The 20073-nt window shown below is 44.1% G+C and overlaps 1 protein-coding gene across 2 annotated transcripts in view; it reads left to right on the forward strand.

Annotated features, from left to right (window-relative positions):
• Window positions 1-20073, forward strand: part of ppp2r3a (protein phosphatase 2, regulatory subunit B'', alpha) — a 44449-nt gene that overhangs the window by 8609 nt on the left and 15767 nt on the right. For both annotated transcript variants that reach the window (XM_028394805.1, XM_028394807.1), the window contains exon 2: window positions 15545-19013. In XM_028394805.1, coding sequence (XP_028250606.1) covers window positions 16287-19013 — 2727 coding nt within the window. In that variant the 5' untranslated portion in view covers window positions 15545-16286. The remainder of the gene's footprint in view (window positions 1-15544; window positions 19014-20073) is intronic.

Here is a 20073-nt window from a genome sequence, read left to right on the forward strand (position 1 = left end):
TTTAAAAAATTAGATGGGTTTGGCATGACTGGTCGCGTGGTTTTTTTTCTGCTGTCAAAAAAAAAAAAAAGCCCAGAAATGTCTCAGACTGTTGTCTGTCAGATTCTTCAAAACCCTCACAAGAAACATCACACCTGCTGGAATATCAATATTTGCTTTGTGACAGTGGAAGACAACATGTTTTTTTGATACAGTCAGGAGGCCTGTTTATTCACTTAAGTCCGGCTTATGGGAATGAGGCATTTTAGCGTTTCTTTTGAGACATTTTTAGAGTTCACACACATCCCCTGGAGATTTGGATGGAAACTTCTTACTTTCAGCATCTGGTCACTTTGTTTGCTTCTCTGGAAGCACGCTTAAGCATGTAAATGGACAGAGGACAGGTACGTTTGACTGTTTTTGTAGCTCATCTTTCTGATCTCTCGCCTATCTCCCATTTCTTTCTTTCTGTCTTCTCTATCTCCTTAATCTCATTCTCTGATCTCTTCAGACAACCCTGACAGCACTTTCTTCCCCCTTTTCCTTCTTCTGTGTCTCATTTGTCCATGTTCAGGCCCCTCGAGGGGGGATACACACCATATAGTCTCCAAGAATCTAATCTGTCTACCTGTGCATGTAGAGTAGGATGTAAAAGCTGCTGCATCATGATGGTGTATATACCTTCATGCTTTCACTGCATCTCCTGAAGATTTTCCCTCCTTTTTCCAGTATATAACTGTGTGTGTGTGTGTGCCAGTGCCCCAGCTAAGATGTGGTAGTCTGATACCACTGGCGTTCTTTCATCAGTGAGGTGATTCTCCTGCTATGTGTTTGAACTGCAGTGAATCAAAGACAGCTTGTTGTACGGCTGCAGCTGTGGCCGTATCACCTGCACCCTGAATCCACCGGGCTTTTCCTTTCTTTCCATCTGTCTTTCACTCTTTTTTCTGCTTTCTTTGTAGCAGTTTTTTTGTCATGCATGCATGTTGTGTGTGTGTGTGGAAGCCAATTTCAGGCTGATTATTCTTTCATCTATTATCCGGCATTGTCACACCCAGGACAGCATATACTGTATCCAGTAGTCACTTTAATGAGCAGTAGACAGCTTTGCAAATTCCATTTTTGTGCTTACTAACAGTGTTAGCAATCTGAGTCATGGGAGACGGATATTAACACAACAAGGGAACTTTTATACTAACAAGACTGGAGCTGTACCCGCTGGCTTTCCCTTACTGCCACTAGACAAAGTCTTGTTTGTGACCCTGAATATTTAGTTGTTATCTTGATAAAATGTCACCATATCCCTAACTTTAGTCATTAAATCTTGAACGGTTTTTGTTTTTGCTCCCAACTTTCCTGCAGCATAATGCCTACAGCTGAAACTCATCTAAGGACCTGCATCAGTCCAAGTATTTATCTTGTTGTCAGTATCTGCCAATTCTGGATTCTGATCCAGTACAACACATCTGGTTGATAATACGCCCATCAGATGCGACACATGGTTATGTTTCTGCTAACAGAAGATATGATCAAATTGCCTGATGTCATCTGAACATAGGACAAAACTCTTAATAAGGAGCTGGGTGGAGGATGGTGGGCAGATATCTAACACGGTGGACTTTCACTCAAGAGTCTAAGGTAGCATCCCCCTGACATCGCAAGCTGTTTTGTTTTCACTTGGTGTAAACTGTTATTTTTCTGCGTGGTATGTTTTGTTTTTAATCGCAGAGTCTTAGCATCTTAATTTTCCTAATCAGCTCTGGAATATAGGGGTTTGTGCACATATGCTCAGGCTCTGTTCCAACTGTTTGTGTTGCCAACTTTCATTTTTTTATAGAGATTGTAGATAACAGAAGGTCATGCATGCTGATTTCTAAAGATGATGTCTTGTTTCCTGCTGTTCCTCCCTGCACCTCCTCCAAGAGTTTTAGAAAAGATCCAATATGAGGCATCAGTAGAAATAGATGCAGATGTATTCAGCAGTGAGGGTAGACTGACAGCCTACTTCAAGGTAAAATTATCTACAATTAGTATAATAATACAATCCAATGCTCTGGTGTTCCCAGTCTGTACTTTTTGATTGCATTCTGATTAAAGACTGAGCATTCATCTGAGAAACATCGAACTACATGTTGACTACACTGATGTGGCCTGTGTGTGTAATTGCACTGTAATTTCTTCATGGAAACGTTGTGATTAAGCAGTGATATACTGGGTTATTTGTAGCAACATTGTATAGGGTTCCACAATAGAAACCAACACAATCCAGTGACAGGCTGCGTGGGCAGGGCGCTCATGGGAACTGGAGTGGCTTTAAGCGTTCAGGTCCTGTGGGACGGCCTGGATTGTGTTGTTGTTGTTGTTGGTGAACTCACTCCCACAGTTTCAGAGCCAAAACACACACATAAAGTTCCTTGCAAGCGCACAGATATGCACAGAAAAGTATCGATGGGTGAAAGTTTTTACAGGAAACTCGTCAAAGTGTCGATTTAAAGGTAGATTTTAGTTGTTCCTGTCTTGAAAACGAGCCTCACATGGCCTCATGTTTGACTTCACATGCCCCGGAGTTCAGAGACTGTATGTACGAGCTCATACATGCACAACACAAATGCACCCAAACACATGGAAGTACAAAGACGTGGATCGAAGCCAAGAAACACTCGACAGAGACTTTAACCTTTTCCTCTTGTCTTCTCTCCATCAACTTTTCACCTCATCATCTTACAGGAAATATTTATTTCCTTGCATCTTTCCCTTGTTTCCTACTGCTTTTTCCTTTTTTTGTTGCAGCATGTATTAAAAAATTATTTTTGACCAGTTTTTACACTCATGCCAACCTGTTTTGGGGGGTTTTTGTGTTTACCTCTGCATGAATATGACCTAAATTGCAAGCCAAAAAATGTCCGTCTTAAGTCCTATGTTATAAATGAAGCGCTGGTCAGATCTGATTCATCAAAAAAAGCACATTTTCTGCCATGCATGAGTAGTAAAAAGGGCAAAGGAGATGAGAATAGGAGTTGAGTGTTGAGATTCACCCTTTGGCAAAGCAGGCTGCTAAGAGCGAGAGAGAGAGAGAAAGACCATGACAGTGAGTGAAGGTATCTGAAGTATCCGTCATTTAGGCTGAATCAGAGGAATGCAGGCTACTCTACCCCCAGGCGTCAGGACTTATATATAGGCCGTGCACCTCAGGACGTCAGCGCTGCCCTGTGGATGCCCTCCTCCACCTCCTATGGATGCAACGTACACTTACAGCCTATTAATCACACACTTAAATTGCTGTCAGACTGCTTTCTCATAAGTCACATTGCAATGGCTTGTGTTCAAAGTCTTGTGTCTCTGCCTGGAATCCAAAGGGCTTATGATAAAAAGAGATGATGATGGATTGCAAATTAGAAAGAGAGAAGCCATTCTCTAAACAGAGTTGGTCTTTCAAGGTGGGGACACGACAAGCTCCATGTTTTTTTTTTCCTTTCTTTTACTCTCTCATCCACGTGGCTGCTGGCATTGTCGACTGTTTCTGAGTGGGCATGTGAACTTTTCTCCTTTCTGTCTCTCTAAGGATGATGGACTTTTCTCAATTCCAGTCAGGATATCTTGTCAGCTAAAACCCAGAGTCTTAATCCCAAACAGTGCAGTGTGTCACAGTGAAAAAAGACGGCGGAGATGATGTGAAGCTTTTAAAGAGGAATAATGATTCTGAAATGAGAGAGAATTTCCCAAAAGAAGATGAAATCTCTGGACTTAACTTGACACAAAAGGCCCAAGGCTTTTTGAATAGATCATTATAACTAGAAGCTCCCTTCCTGACTTCATAATGAGGCTTTTTGGAAAGGCTGCTCTTTAGTTGCAGGCTGAGGGGTGGAGACGGAGCGGGGATCGGAGCCAGTTTCCCAGAGGTTTACTGACTCCTGACTTCAAAGGCCAACACAGTCACAGTGTAACTGCTGCTGCAGGAGACAAATCCTGAAGGGATCAGACGTGTGTGTATGTGTGTGCATTTCCAGTTACACCTCAAAACTGCTGATGTAAAAGGGTCAGAAGAATGACCGTTCACTGTTTCTGTATTGATTACTTGTTTTGTCTGCCCGGTGAAACAGGTGCAACATCAGGCTCAAACTGTCTCACTACCCACAGTGCTGTGTATTTCAAGCATCCAAATGTGATTTAAATTTGGATTTATTCGTAAATATACATGCTCTTTTCATCCAGTACTTGCAGTTTGTTTCATGAACTCATGTGGGCGGCTTATTTAGAATCCTTCCTCGCAAGTGTAGGTGTCTGTGTTCATATTGTGTGTGTGTGTGTGTGTGTTGGCATATGTGTGTGTAACTAGCAGATGTGAGCCATGGACTCGGAAGACTTGGCAGTATACGGACAGGATGACTGTGTGTCTGCCTGCAGCTCATGAACACACTTACTGGAAAATGTTATATGGAAACACTCACACACTCACATTTACATTTATAGTATTTACTGGCGGCTAATGGTAAGAAGAGAGAGACAGAGACACACACACACGCCTGCTTGACGTATAGGCTTTACTGCCTTCTCAACTTTTATGGGAATGTGCACACACACAAACACACACAGACACTGAAGTATGACACATCCCAGCAGTAAACAGCATGCTGTCATAACCAATGCATGAAGAGTCTGAGACAGACGAAGACTTGTTGGAGACTTTTGTGCTACATGTGTGTATGCGTGTGTGTGTGTGTGTTGCACCACTCCAGATAAGGCAGGGCTAACAAGGCTGTAGTGCTGCTGTGGCCTTTCTCTGACCTACGTTAGGCAACTAGAGAACCATGTCATTCTTCATATTGAGTCTTCAGTCCTTTACATCAAAATAATGCAGTAAATATTCTCAAATAAAAACCAGCGGTCATGTTATGGAGCTGGGGGTGTGGCTGACCTAAAGGAAAAAAAGAGGGGGAGGCAGGGGGAAAAACAAGGGTGGGTTATGGAAACCAGTGAGTGGTGCTCACCAGTGGTATTTCCAGATGTTGCAGATAAAAGAAAGTTTATGCTAACAAACAGCAACTTCCAATAGGATTTCAAAAATGCAGATAAAATAAGCAGTGTTTTCCTTATTTACTTTCCATAATAGATAAACTCCTGCTGCCTGTCATATAATGTGAAATTCAATTATTCTCCATGCACTCAAATATTTTCACAATAAATTATTTTTTCCCTTTTAAATCACTGTAGGGCTTTTAATTTGAAGTTGTATTAACTAAATAAGGCTTCGTACCAAAGCAAGTCCAAAAATGGAAAGGAGGATTTATGTAGCAATGTATCGATGGGTCAGAAGATCATTAAAATGATTTGAGTTCTGCAGGGTGGGCGGGGCTACAGCAGAGATTTCATTGCAATTAAAAAACCTGTCTCTCACTTTCAGAGCCTTCTCCTACAGCTCTATTAATCTGAGCTGGCTGTGTGTATTTTTCTAGATTTTAAGGTCTGAACCTCTTGGTGCAACTTTAAACTCACCTTTTGAGAGTTGATTTTTTTCTTCTGTAAGGTAGTATACAAATGATCTTTGTGACTTCATACGCTCACTCACTTATAATCTGCTAGTCTATAATTGACATCACTGTTGGCAGGCAGTGTGACTGAGCGTGTGTGTGTGTGTGTGTGTGCGCGACTTGCAGGGCTGTTGGTTAGTGTGTTAGTATGATAAAGTGTGACAGTAGTCGGTGTGATGATCCGGGCTTGCAGCCATAGTAACAGCACAGGGCTCCTAGTCCGCTTTTGAACTGCTGCTATAATGAGAGAATGTTCTTTTCTGAACTTAACCCAGGCGTGTGTGTGTGTGTGTGTGACAGGGTGAGTCATACATGCTGTAGCCATTGTCTTGTTTTACTGTTGACATCCTTGCCCATAACCAGAGGCGTTGTTATTTTGTTCAGCCTCCAGGTGACAGAAACAAAAGGGGAAGAAAGTGTGTGTCTGCGTGTGTGTGTGTGATATGTTGCATGAGGTCATCTCTATTTTGTAAGGTCTGGCCTGCAAGACTGGGCGGCCATACAAAAATGTCTGTGTGTGCACCATGACAGCAGAGGCAGGTGCCCCCCCCCCCTCCTCGACTCTCTGTTAAGTCCCGGTTTGACATTATTGGAGTCTAATAAGCCATACTCAAGTCTGCTCATGTAGTAAATCTTTGCCATTGTGTTGCCATATTGCAAACAGATGTGCACACACACACACTGGCAATATACACGTAAAATGCAGCCTGCAGCTATATTTGGATGCTCATGGCCTCTCCTTTTCTCGTGTGCTTTGTATTATTACATTATGCTGCTTCTTTGTCAGATTTGTTATATCCTTTTCTTCACTTATACTAAAATACTTTTTATGGTTTTACCTGTTGCTTTCTGCCTTAAAAAATCCTCAAGAAATTGCTCAAAAAAGAAATGTATTACACAAACTGTAGGCCTACCTCCTGCACTAAGGTCAGGGGATTGTTGTACAAGACAAATGAAGAACTTATGCAACTAGCGCATTGCCTTTTTAAGTCTAACGTTACTTAACACAAAAGCAGTAAATTAAGAATTACTTAGCCACTGTTTTCCTAGCATAGCTGCCAGAAGTCATCGCTTGTACCTTCACTATATGTATATGTAGAAATATGGATTCATGCATCCGTGTGGAAAGGACTGCTGCTTCTCATTACAAAAGTCTAGACCTAAACCCTGGGCTTAGCTGCAGTGACTGAGCCACATGCTCACATGAAACCACATCCCAGTCAGAGCTTGTATGTGTATTTGGCATACTGAGGGTGAATGAAAAGGAAAAAAAAATATTGTGTGTGTGTGTGAGTTGATGTCTCAAGCAGATGAAGTAAAATGTCAAGTAAGGCACCAGCAGAACACGACTCCACAAAAGGAGGAGAGGAGCGAACCTGAGAGATGCTGCTAATCCTAGAATGATTCACAAAGTGCATAAAGCTGAGGAGGTGTTGATTAGAAGATGACAGATGAGAGAACAGCAGTGGAGAGGTGAAGGGAAAAGGACAACAAAGTGAACTTCATGGCGGGAGAAGTTGAGTGATGGTTTTAAAGGTGTAAACGTGGCCCCGGCTCTGCGTGACACACTCGCAGACGCTGAGGACCTGCAAACATGTGCACACTTGAGATGAAAAGACAGCCGGACATTTGACCATGAGCAGGGACTGGGGGTCACATGCACAAACAGGACTCCAAGAATAGACTCTAAACACTAAGGGAAGAAAATAACCCAGTAACAGCAGATGTGGCGTCTCTGTGTGTGTCTGTCTGTCTGTGTGTATGTGATACACAGAGAGGCAGATTTGAATGTTTTTCATGTGTGCTTGTGCTAATAGATTTACTTTTCCATTTAGTTAACTGTGCTTATAAATGAGAAAACCAATTGCTCAAGTCATGCTTTCATCTCCAGCTCTAATGAATCCCATAAGCTGTTTAATATCTGCTAAATCTTCATGCAGTGGCTTTAATGTTCCCACTACATGCATTTTCAGTCTGCTGAGGTTTTGTTTAACCGCAGGTTTAATAGAAAGAAGAGAGAAGAGTTGAGGGAGAGGTGAGGGGAGTCCAGTTTTATAGTCTTGTTTGTATGTGGGGTTGTAAATACCCCCCTCCTCCTCCTCCATCAGGCTTACAGTGACAGCTTGTTGCACAGTCACAGTGTCATGGCTGCTCCTGTTTATATTGTACCGTGGAGACAAACAGCGTTTTGCAGCTACAAGAAAATTCAAAATGTTTTTTAATGACTTAAGCTGGGTCTTTTTTTGATGTTAAAAGACCTGAAACCCAAAATACCTCAGTCAGTTTATTAAAGGCTTTAATTTAGGGGGGAAAAAAGGACCTGAAACTTAATATTGTGCCACAGACGGTCAGGACCCACTAATAGTAGGGAAATGTTACAATGATTAATGCCAAATATTCCGTCGTACATCATGGAAATCCTGATTAGGGGTTTGGTGAAGTGGTTGTGTGAGGTGTGTTTAAAAAGCAAATCATGTTCCAGTAACAGACTGACCTGAGCTGCACTATAAAACATTGTTTTTGTCAGGTTGTGTTGAGTTTTTGCACAACTGGATGTAGAAAATAAGATGTGGAAATGGGTCCTTTAGGTCCAGGCTGACCTACCACAAGTGTCCAGTTAGATTTCCTGCTCTTAATTCCATCTTTTCCCCAACATTTTCACACAGTCAGTCACCGTCTCATAATGCAACAATCAAATTATTAGTTAATCGACAGGACAGCCACTATCTGTGATGAAAACGGCTATTAATTGTGGTCATAATTTCAGTAATGGCAGTCATCAGCCCTGCCTCAAACGGATTGGTCGAAGCTGCCGAAAGGTTGATGAACACAGGCTGTAAGAGTCCTGATTTAGCTGTGGTTATACTGTGTGTGTGTGTGTGTTTGCGTGCATGGCGGCGACAAGATAAGGACGGGTGAGTCAGTGCTGCTTCGGAACACGATGACTCTGTGTGACGATGGGCCATGGCGACAGGGGTTTGCGGTTAGAAACCCTAATCTGCTCCTCATATGACCCTCTGATGGACAGGGACAGCAGTCAACACAAGCACACACACACACACTCACACACGTACACGACCCTCAGACTAGTTAGTCTGGCCTCAGCTCTCCAGTCTAAACATGCTCTTATATGGATTTCTGTTCAAATCTTTTTTTTTCTTTCTGTCATTATAAACAGTCCTTTCTACATGTAACAGCCTCGCAGGGAGACTTTGTGTTTGGACGTCTTTAGTGGAGTGAGAGCGAATGGTCTTTATGCGTCTGCTTGTGACATTGTATACACTGTACATCAGCGAGTGAATGACTTTAACAGTTTGGACGTCTAGACGTATGGAATATATGAAGTGTGGACACATCATTATGTCTTCCTTCCACATGGTAATCCACTCTCACTAGTGTGTTTGTGTACAAACATAATTTCATGGCACACCCTATCTCCACACACGCCTATCACTGTGGATCTAACAGGTGGGGATGCTGGTTCCTTTGCAATCAGAGGCTTGTGTTGCAGTTTTGGTTTCACAGTGAGCACAAGATCCCTCTGATGGAACTGTATGTGTGTGTGTGTGTCCCTGCTGTAGCTGTTTGTATTGTACTTGTTGAATGATATCTGTTAGTATAAAAAGCACTCTGGTATCTAGGGAATGTCTGACTTCAGAAGTTGCTGGACCCAGCAGTTGGGTTTATATCCGCCTCCGTGGCGCCTGGTTTTGGTGGGCTTTGCTTCCTTTTTGGGCTCTTCTCTTCCCCCCACACCTCTTAATGGATTGTGTTCACCCCTCTTTATTGGTCATGTTAGCTATTTTTGAACTGCTCTGCTTACTGTATGATAAGTTTTTACTACACAGTAATCCAATCTCCTGTGAGGTCAGCTAAAGTTTCAGAGTGGCATTGAGCAATGGCATTTAGGCAGACAGCTCGCCTGTCAATCAAAGTTGCCAATTCAAAACCTTGATGTGATTAAGTGGTATAAAAATCCTCCTCACTTTTGAATCAAGCCTCAAGTGGCCATTTAAAGAACTGCAGGTTTTGTCACTCACCAACAATCCTAATCCTAATATTTGGTCCGCCCTGTGTGTAATCTGTTGAGCTGCTGCTCTAATAAAAAGTTGGAACCTGTATTAACCAGCTTCCAGACTTCAGACTTGCTTTGGCATACTTCTCAGATGAATTGTGAAGTGTTTTTTGGCTGAATAGTGCTTTGTTTTGCTGCAGATAAGGAGATGCATCCCCAGACTTGTCTATGACGGCATTTCCACACTCCCTTCACATATCCGGCAAATGCTGTTAGACCAAATAGTGTGTATTAAAGATCTATTGAGATGCCACAGACACTGACTACTGACCGATTTAAACCCTTCTGCCTCAAACTTCAAACTTTTTCTTCTCCACTTTTTCTCCTCAGGTTTGTGTGTGAATGGCAGTGTGTGTGTGTGTGTGTGTGTGTGTGGTGGGCTGTCTGGTGTTTTGTGGTTGTTGTAAGCTGGTTGCCTCTGGGTCTGGGATGTAGGTGGTAGCAGGAATAATCTGAATCCAGGTCAGCTGTCTTTGCACATTACACTAGATTTATTTGTGTGTGTGTCCTTTGTCTTCTCTGGCTGCCAGAGTGTGTGCTTGTCTACTGTCTGATTTGTGCGACTGCGTGCATTAGCAGAATACAGCCAAAACCATGACATCATCCAGAATGTGTTTTTTAAATTAGTGGCAATGCAGAGACAGGGTCATAACGAGCTGTAGGCGAGGCAGGATGGACAGATGTGTGTGTGTGTGTGTGTGCTTATGTGTGGTACAGAGAAGTGTGTCAGATGTTTATATTGGTATTTGCAGTCTGTTGTGTTTGTGTGATTACACGCAGAAAAGTGTGTGAATGTGTTCTGGAGGGTTTAATGTTGTGATGCTGGTGCCAGCTTTCATCATTATCATCTCATGTGGCCTACAGTGGTGTGTATGTACGGCATGTTTTTTCTGCCCTCTGCAGTGGAACAGCACGATCTGTGTGTGCTTTTGTGTGTGTGTATGTGTGATAAAGACAGTGTGTGTTAGCCTTATAAGGTCAAGCTGTTTTAACCAGGAAACATCTAAGGATAAGAAAAGATGTGAGTCACCGTTTTCCCTCATCTGCTCAGAAACACAAAAACATCCTCTTCTCTGGCCTCAACTGCTTCCCTAAGGGGCGGTATTGTGTTTATGTGTGTGTTTGTCCATGTGTCCTGTAGCTGTTGCTGTGCGGAGAGTCCCTGTTGTGTCAAATGAAGTGCTGAGCTTTTCATGTAGCCCACTCCCCATAGAGATGTGAAAGATGCGGAAACATCTGGAGAATCAATGGTTAATCTTTGCTGTACTATTTATTCAGTGTCATCATCTTGCAGTGCGCAGAAGTGCAGGTGCACTAAAATGACCTGAGTTCCTGCAGTGGAAGAACACCTGTAGCTGAGCTTCGTCTCCTTCTTATAACAACCATGCCCTCAACTCATACATGCAGCTGCTAGTTCTATACTGACGCCTTTCTATTTCTTTACTTTCTTGCAGAGTTTTCTGGTAAAAAAGTTGTTGTATATGCTGCCTGAAAGAAATACCTCCAGCCACACTCAGGGCTGTTAGCATCAATAAAAAATACCTCCGATTCTAGACGTGTAGAGCAGTCAAAGAGCTGTTGGTAGTTATAAATTGATGTTACCATGTCCACCAAAGCGATCAGATATTTATGTCTCGTGAGATAAAGTCATGGCAAACAGCTTGATCAACATCTGTTATATAACATGGATGAATGCATGCCAACATAAATCAATCATCTGTTTGCCCCAAATGTCTGCTCTGTTGACAGTAAATATGCCCTCACAGAGAAACTCGTCCCCCCTAACAGGACCTACCTGCATGCAGCCCTGACCTATAAAGACCGGTTCTTTAATTCTGGGACGCGCTCTCTGCCAAGCCTGCAGATGTAGTTTTATCTCTACAGCTCTGTGTGTGGGTGTGTGTGTGTGAGTTTCTCCACAGTGCAGTGATTTGTGCTGTCAGGCTGGGTCTCATCCAGACAATAATTTTGGCAGACATAACAAGAGAACCCCCAAAGTCTTTGCCAGACACACACACACACACAGAGTTTTACTCCTGTGCATAATCAATCATACAGTTTTGATAACTAACTCTCTACACCTTTTCCTGTTTGCTCTTTTAAGTTATATTACATTATAAATTTGCCGCGGAGCCTCTGTGCTTGTCCTCTGTAATTTAAGGACATTTTGTGTTTTGCATGCATGAATAAAAAGGTAATCTCTGCTTTCTACTGTTTCTACTTAAAGGCTCAGAACACATACATCTCAACCTCTTAATCTATTATTGTATTATGTATCCCTCTGATTCTCCCTCTGTCTGTGTATTGGCTTGTATACAAACATCTGGTCTGCATAGCAGCTCGTGACAGCAGCAGGACCTTTTTTTTTCTTCTTCTTCTTCCTGCTTCTAAAACTAATGGCCATATGCATCGTGCACAATCAACAGAAACCTAATGCTGTGTTAAACTTAATATGACACGAAAGCTTGTACTTTAAGTTATTAGTGTAGATTTAGATGACAGCACAAGTACTCGTGCAATGCACTTGGTTAAATAAGAGCATGCAACCCGAACATTTTATATAGATTTATCTTACAAATGTTGAATAATAACTACAGACTTTTGACATATTTATGAACATTATTTTGCAAGTTGAACTTTAAAGTCTTTTTTTTAACCATCATAAATGAGACTACTGTCGATGGTCCGACTTTCAGACAGGCCATCTTTCTCCTTTTTCTCGTTGCAGCTAAAAGTAATGATAATCGAAATGTGGCTGGAGCTGCCTGCCAGAGAGCGTTATCTATCAGTCTGCACCTTTTGTCTTCCCACCAGAAAATGACAGCTACAGCTGACTGATGCGGAGCTGATGAACCAACTTTGCCTCAGAATAAGTTCGAATGAGTTTTTGAATGTCTACTTTATGTGCGTGTGCGCATTCGAACAGGCGAAGTCAGAGTCAATAATTCATGTGAGGATTACAGACAGAGGCAGAGAAGTGGGTCAGAGCTACAGCTACTCCTTCGGACATTTGCAAAGATCAAAGTGTGAGAGAAAGGAGGTGAAGGCGGAAAATAAGAATGAGAAGAAAGGAAATCGACTTTTCAAATAATTAACGAAATCGGAGCGTTTGTTAATGACATTTTTTTATTGACGTGCTTGCATGTCTCACACTGTGCATGGATTTGTCTGTTTCTTTGTGAGTGTGTGTTTCTCAGTGGAAAGTTATGTTGCATAAAGCCCTGTAATCCCTCTCTTGTTGCTGCTGTTGTCTCCCATTGTAGGGCAGAAGTAAATACCCACAGACACAGCAGCTCTGTTTAGTATGTGCATGGCATAGCTGAGCTCTGTTCTCTGTGTGTTCTCAGCAGCAAAGCTGAACTTGTGCATCAGGATGTGTGTGTGTACAATGAGTGGGCTAGTATAGACCTGTCCGCTATGTTTGGGGTTCCTCTTTAGGCCTTCTTGTTCACAAAGACCCATTTCCCCCTGGGAGGGCCCCCTTGGCCCCTTGCTGTGTGCACCCATTGACAGGCATGCACATGCACGGCAAACAACACCGACACACAACTTCTGTGCCCGCTTGCTGATGCACACATGCACACACATACTTTTAGTGTAGGGTGTGACAGAAGTGGCCTCCAGTGATTTACTGCTTCCTGGTGAAGGTCAGGTTTAAGGAACTGGACTTTTTTTTAGATGGAGGAAGACGGAGGAAGAATTACAGAGAGAATGGGAAGGGGAGAGGTGTCACAAATAACTTCTAGTGCTCTCACAAAGTGACACAAGGACCTGAGTCTACTACTTTGTACTTGTTCTGCTTGAATGCATTCACACAACCTCTGAAAGAAAGAGGAAGCATAAAGGAGAAGGGCCACGGATAAGAATTCCACTGTAAATTGTGTTATTGTGCTTGGAGGAACTCTTCACTTTGTACTTTGACTGAAGTTTGATTGTGAAAAAAGTTCACATTTTTACTTTCTGTCACATTTTTTATCTCAAAATGTCCAAGACACCTTAAAAATAAACCCACATTTTTCCATGCCTGGATTTTGGCTTTAAACTCTGGCTTGTTGACGTTAAACTGAAAGCTGATACCTACACGCATTCTCAGTTAACTCGGCCATAAAATATGTCCAGAAGAGGGGGAAAAAAAACACTTAGCTACCTCTGAATCAGGGCAGGGCAGTGTTCACTATAGTGAATCATCTTTTTCTGCAGTATGTGTCAGTGAAGCATGTGTGGACATTAAAGTGTGGGTGAATGTGTGTGTGTGTCTGTTCAGTGTTATAAACACCCGTGGAGTTTGCTTCCATGCTTAGTATCAGTTTGTGAGGCAGTCATTTACAAAGATATACACACAGATATTTAAAGTGTGCACAGTAAAGATGGAGGAGGTGGAGTGTGTGTGTGTGTGTGTGTGTGTGTGTGTGTGTGAGAGAGAGAGATGACTATCCTATAATAGTCTACTTCTTACTGTCTGTCCACATTTCAAGTGCAGCTTGCCAGGAAGTGTAATTTCCTGCTCCAGAGTCTGATTCAGCAGCATCCAGCTGTTGTGCTTGTGTTTGCATGGAGTGAGAGTGAGACAGAGAGAAGAGATGAACGCCTGTTTTTTCCATACACCGTCTTAATTGTTGTTTTTCCAGGTGCCGCTCCGCTTCGCCAGGCGCTGTCCCCCACCCACCAGCCCACCAATCATTCCTCCGACTCTTGTCATTCGCTCTTTTTCACACTTTTAACTTGGAAACTCCATCTCCTTGATTTCCTTGAGAACCCGCTACAATTCACAATTCATGCACCTCCTCAGTGCGTCATTTTTGTGTTCTTTGTTTCAAAACTCCTGAACTAATGTACCTATCGGCTATATAAATACAGCTCTCTAGTTTGTCTAGCAGTCTGTCTTTATTATATGGAATATAAGTGGAGGCTAGACTGTGGCTGTGGCTGTGCTAGTGCTCTCAGTTTATGAGTATGTATACAGTCTATAGGCATATATGTGTAGGAGGGCACACATTGGAGAAATGTGTTGTGCTACTGGAGTGGGAGGGGAAGTGAGGAGAAGCAAAAAGGTGGTGTACTGGAGGTAGAAGCTAAAAGACAAAGAGATCTAAACCTAACGGAGAGAGAGAGATGTAGACGAAGGTGGGTGCTCCAATTTATTTCACTCAACATGTGACCTTTAAATCCTTTGGATGGACCCAGTCAGTGAACACTAGCATTGTTTCTAACAGACGTGTCTCCTCTGTACACTCATCATATGTAGATGAAAGTTGCTGGCTTGGCACAGGCAGAGCAGTGGTTAAATCTGTTTACATGGGAAAGGAGCCAGACATACAGTGCTGAGGCAAATGTCTGGTTCTTTAGATTTTTTCAGACCCAGTATTTATTTTGGCTCCTTATCAAGTTCAAGGTTACAGCATATATATCAGTTTTTTTTTCAGTTTTTACCCTCCCTTTGCTGTAAAATAAAGCCTTTTCAGACATGAAGCTTTATTGCTTTTTGTTAACATAATATAGAATTGGTGCTCAGACAGGAATGGGGACATGAAAGCAACAGGTGTTCCCCCCTCAGCACACCTGCCTCTCTTTTTTTTAAGAGTCGTGATTTCTCAGCAGGGTTAAAGAACACTCTTTGTAGATCTGCTGTGACGAAACAGGGAGTCGTGTCTTTTTTACCACTCTGCCTGTTTAACCCTCCGAACTTGCTCTCCTCCTTTTGATCTGGATGTGAATGTGATGTGTGTGTATGTGTTTGAGAAACGTTGTCGGAATTAAAATGTGGTTTTGATGATTAATATCAGCTTGATGGTGGCTGGAGGTTGTAGTATCTGGTGCATGCACACACAGATATACTCAAATACTCAATTATCCACCTCTTGATAACTGTCGGAATGATTAACTTTCTCTTTCTCTGTTTTTCCTTCTCCACTTTCTCACCCTCCCTTCTGTGCCCCCCCCCCCCTCCTTTGCTGCCTCGCAGGTGGTGCCCTCCTGTCAGAAACACACACTCCCTCTGACACATGGCTGACAGCGGGAGACGGAAGGGGTGAGCGAGAGAGTACGGGAGTGAGAGAGATCCAGACTCACGCTCACAGAGTGAAAGCGGCAGTCGGCCATCTGTGATCAGTCCCCTGCCATTCTGCAGCTGTGTTGGAATCACTGAATGGTCCTCAGCTCCGTCAGAAAAAAAAGAGGCTTCTTCCTACGTGTCATTGCCCAGGGGATGAGCCCAGGCTAGGGCAATGTTAAGGCCTCGCTGGCCTTGGATTAGGCCCCTGGGGCTCTTTCTTTGGAGGGATGGGTGATGGCCCAGCTGGATCTTCCGCTGTCACCATACTCCATGGCTATCATTAGTGGCTAATGAGCTGCTGCTAGAGAGGAAACGGAGAAGGTGCCTGTGGAGAGAGGAGGAACCTTACAGCTGTTATTAAGAGCCCCAGAAATCTCAGACAAGGAATTCTTTGCTTCTGCAAGACAGTTAAAGGCTTTAAAAGCATGAAAGGAAATCGACTGTTGTTGGTATTTCTTTTTGGGCGCTGATTGCCTTTTTTTTTGCCAGCCTTTGAGAAGAATTGTCACTATGCAGTTAAAAAGACTTGTGATGTGATTGTTTTTCTCTCACGACTAAAGGAGTTTAAACATCTTTTCTAACAAGTAGGATTAAAAGTTTGGTTTGTGATATCATTTTTGACCCTTCTATGCCCTGAGGAGAACTGGTCACCATGGCAGCAGCCTACCGTGTAGTTGTGAGCAGTGTGAGCTGTTACAACAGTGTTGTAGTGGACCGGCGCGCTCACTCGCATGCTGTGCACTATTGTTCGGGTCCATGTGGGGCGCTGTCCCAGGGCCTCGACTGTACTGTTGCACATCGTGGCACCTGCTCCGAGCTGCTTTGTGGCCCTGATCCCACATACAGTGACCTCAGCAGCTCACCTGTGCACTCGCGTAACATGGTCACTCAGCAACTTTCTAATCATGGTAAACTTAACATGGATAACACTCATAATAGCGGACTAGAGCGGGCAAGCAGCAGTGGAAATTTGTCTTTAGGGGAGGACAGCCCCACATGGCGTGGTAAAAAAGCTCCAAGTACTGGAGGTTCAACTGGGAACTTGAGCTCTTCTGGCAGTCTGAAGGACATTACTGAAGAGGCCATCAACCTCGCCAGTGGTAAGCTCAAGGAGTTTTCTTTTGATAAGCTCCGCCTCTCCTCTTCCAGCCATGTCACCTACCGTAAAGGTCGTAAAGTCCGTCCTGACTCATTTAGTCGTCGCTCCACCGACCTGGAGATCATCTACGGACACTTCAGCTCTAGTCTTACCACAAATGCAACAACTAATGGCATGACAAACGGCATGGCTACTTCTAATGATGAGAACCTGCCACCGTACGTGCTGGGGAAAGGAACAGGGCTAGAGGAGACAAAGCTAAAGGGGAGCACAAGCACATTATCAGCCATCACCAAAATGTGTGGTGGCTCAGCAAGCAGCCTGTCTAGCATTGGGTCTTTGGACCAAAGTTTGAACACAGTGGCCGCCCTGTACCGCAACACCCTAGGAGAGGAGAACCTTATTGCCCGTCTGCTGGAGAAGACCCGAGCAGAGGCTGGGGGAGCAGGAGGGGAGGATATCCGTGCCTGCCTCGACATCTTGCTTAAATGTTCTGAGGATCTGAAGAAATGCACTGATATTATCAAGCAGTGCATCAGGCGCAAAGCTGGGGGAGGGCCGGAGGATGGAAGTGCAAGTCCTGACAGTGTGTATCGGGCTGTGATGACCCGTCTCAGCTCCTATCTAAAGAGGCTGCCCCTGGAGCTGGAGGGGATCGGAGGTCTAGGAGGCAGTGGGCAGGGTGCACCTGGAAGTGGGCACAGTGATCTGGCTGAGCTGGTTAACACTCTGCACTCCATCCAACAAGGACCTTACTCACCAATATTTGGCAACGAGCAACCTCCCCGCTATGAAGATGTGGTGCAGTCACCCCCAATCACAAAGACTGTTTCGCACTCTGCATCTTCTACCCCCTCCTCTTCATCCTCATCTTTGAAATCAGATTTTAGCCATACCACATCAGTCCAGAGCTCAACCCAGCCCAGAGCTGCTCCACTTACTAATGGACTGCAGTATCCACATTCTTCTTCTATCACACAACACACTCTCTCTCCCCCATCTATTACATGCTCTTCATCCAGCTCCTCTCCAACACACTCCCCCTCCCCTCTTCGTGCATCCCCAACCCCACCATACACACACACCCCTCCAGCATCACCAATGGAGGCTCTTTATATTGAGGAAGAGGAGGCAGATGTGGAAAAGATACCTGAACAAATCTCGCCAACTCGAGGGGTGAACACAGCCCAAAACAAAAATGGGACTATGCTGGGGCAACACCTACACTCTACTCATTCACATACACTCCATAACGTTTCAAATACTTTGCCAGCCAGCTCAGGCTACAGCCCCAGTTGGCCTTCCTCTGGATCGCTAACAGCGCCCAAAGCTGCCACACACAGGAATGATGACATTGACAAGCTGCTGATGGACTTGGAGAATTTGTCTCAGAGTATGAGCCACCCCAGAAACATAGAGCCTCCCCTTCCAGCCAAGACCCGGAAGAGAGAATTAGGCCAAGGGATCCTCTCCAAAGAGTCCACTGCTCAGCCCAAAATGGCCCAGTTCCAGGTCCAGAAGCCAGCCAGCCAAATAACCATGAACGGTGTTAGCTCCAGAACTCCTCCCCAGAGAGACAGCAATGAAACTGTAGCAGGAGAGGAGGAGGATGGAGCACTCTTGCTGAGAATTCTTGAGAGTATTGAGAGTTTTGCTCAAGAGCTGGTGGATTCTGGGGCAGGGAGCACTGGGAGTGCTGAGAGGAACAGTGGGAGAGAGCGGGAGGTAATGAGGCTCCTGCAGGATACACTGGCCACCACTGGCAGTGCTGAAAGCCCCGTGGAGAGCACAAATCCGCCAGCTGCTCCCACTGCACCATCCATGCAAACAGATGTAGCCCCAGCCATACCAATAAAACACACCTTGGCAGTTTCATCAGTGGTTTCACCTGCACCTGCACCAGCACCAGCACCAGCACCCATACCTGCACCAGCACCCACACCTGCAGTATTTGAAGCTGAGTACAAGGCTACAGATGAACCTGTATCTAAACCCACACCTGAACCTGCCCCCAAAGTTCTGCCTACAGCTGAGGCCACAGATAAAATCACAGAAGCTTCTGGATCAGATGAGGCTGATCCAAATCCCATCCCTGCCCCTGTAACACCTGCACCTACAAGCTTGCATTCCTTCACACCTGTAGATGAATCTGTGTTACCTGTGATGACACCCGAAGCTCCAGCTCCTATTACCTTACGAGAAGCTGCTAATGAACCTGCTCCAGCTGCACGAGATGCTGGTTCAACGCTCCTCATCCAGCAGACTCCAGAGGTGATCAGGGTAAGTCGCATCGCAAATGCATAATCTAATGTAGGCATAGACAGGCATTTACTGAACAATGCACACAGTGTTACACAGTATTACAGCAGACTTACGATAATAGTCTTTGTGGCTGGTGGACAAAAACTCTCATTAGCAACTGTCATGTTGACAATCATTGATGGTATTTGGAGTATGGTACCATGCAAAGCTACTGCCAGTCTGTGTCTCTCGCATGCTGTGCAGCTTTGAGTTATTCATGTTTGCTATAGTTGCACATAGCAACAGAGTCAGACAGGCAGTCTGACAGTGACTGACGAGGTGACAGACATACAGGGACCAGACAGGCTGAGTGACAGCATTAGGCTGGAAAAAAAAGACTGTTTGAAGGTCAGCCTCTATTGCTGCAAACACTTGTCATTTAAAATGCCCAAGTGAGGATTGTGTTGCAGTGACATGACGGCGCTGATGCAGCTGTAATTGATGGGCTGTGATGATAAGTATTAATTAACTGTGATGAATAAGCCGATACAGTTTCTCTCTATGGGCTTGAATAGAAAACGCTGTGAATTTTGAGCAGCTCATTGTGCTAGGAGTGGCTCTTTGTTGACTTTTCCTGGTTTATAACTTGTGTTTTGTCCTGTGTTTACGTGAATGTGTGTGTGGGTTGGCCGTGCCTTTCTCACAGGGGAGTACTTAAAGGTAATTTTGGGTTGTGCTACAGAGGGAACTGGAGCGTGTGTTTTCGTGTGTGTGTGCATAATAATCTCAAAACGGGGGGTTACCTCACAGTCTGTCTCTCATACGGGTGTTTAGCAGCATATTGTGGATTTAAGCAATTATGCATGACAGACAAACACACATTAACACCAACACAGAGTATCTATCAAGTCAGTAATGTTGTTTTTGCCCTCTGTCCTTGACTTTCACTGTGGGACTTTTATCTTTCTCGTCTCCGGCCATCCATCCTTCCTCTCACCACTCTCTCCAATGGCTGTTTGTGTGTGTTTATTTACTGAGCTGTGTAACCTTATGCCCTGCTAATATGTAGGGCACCTATTTATGAGGTTACCATGGTAGC

This window comes from Parambassis ranga, chromosome 22, assembly GCF_900634625.1.
Source record: "Parambassis ranga chromosome 22, fParRan2.1, whole genome shotgun sequence".
Taxonomy (NCBI): Eukaryota; Metazoa; Chordata; class Actinopteri; family Ambassidae; genus Parambassis; species Parambassis ranga.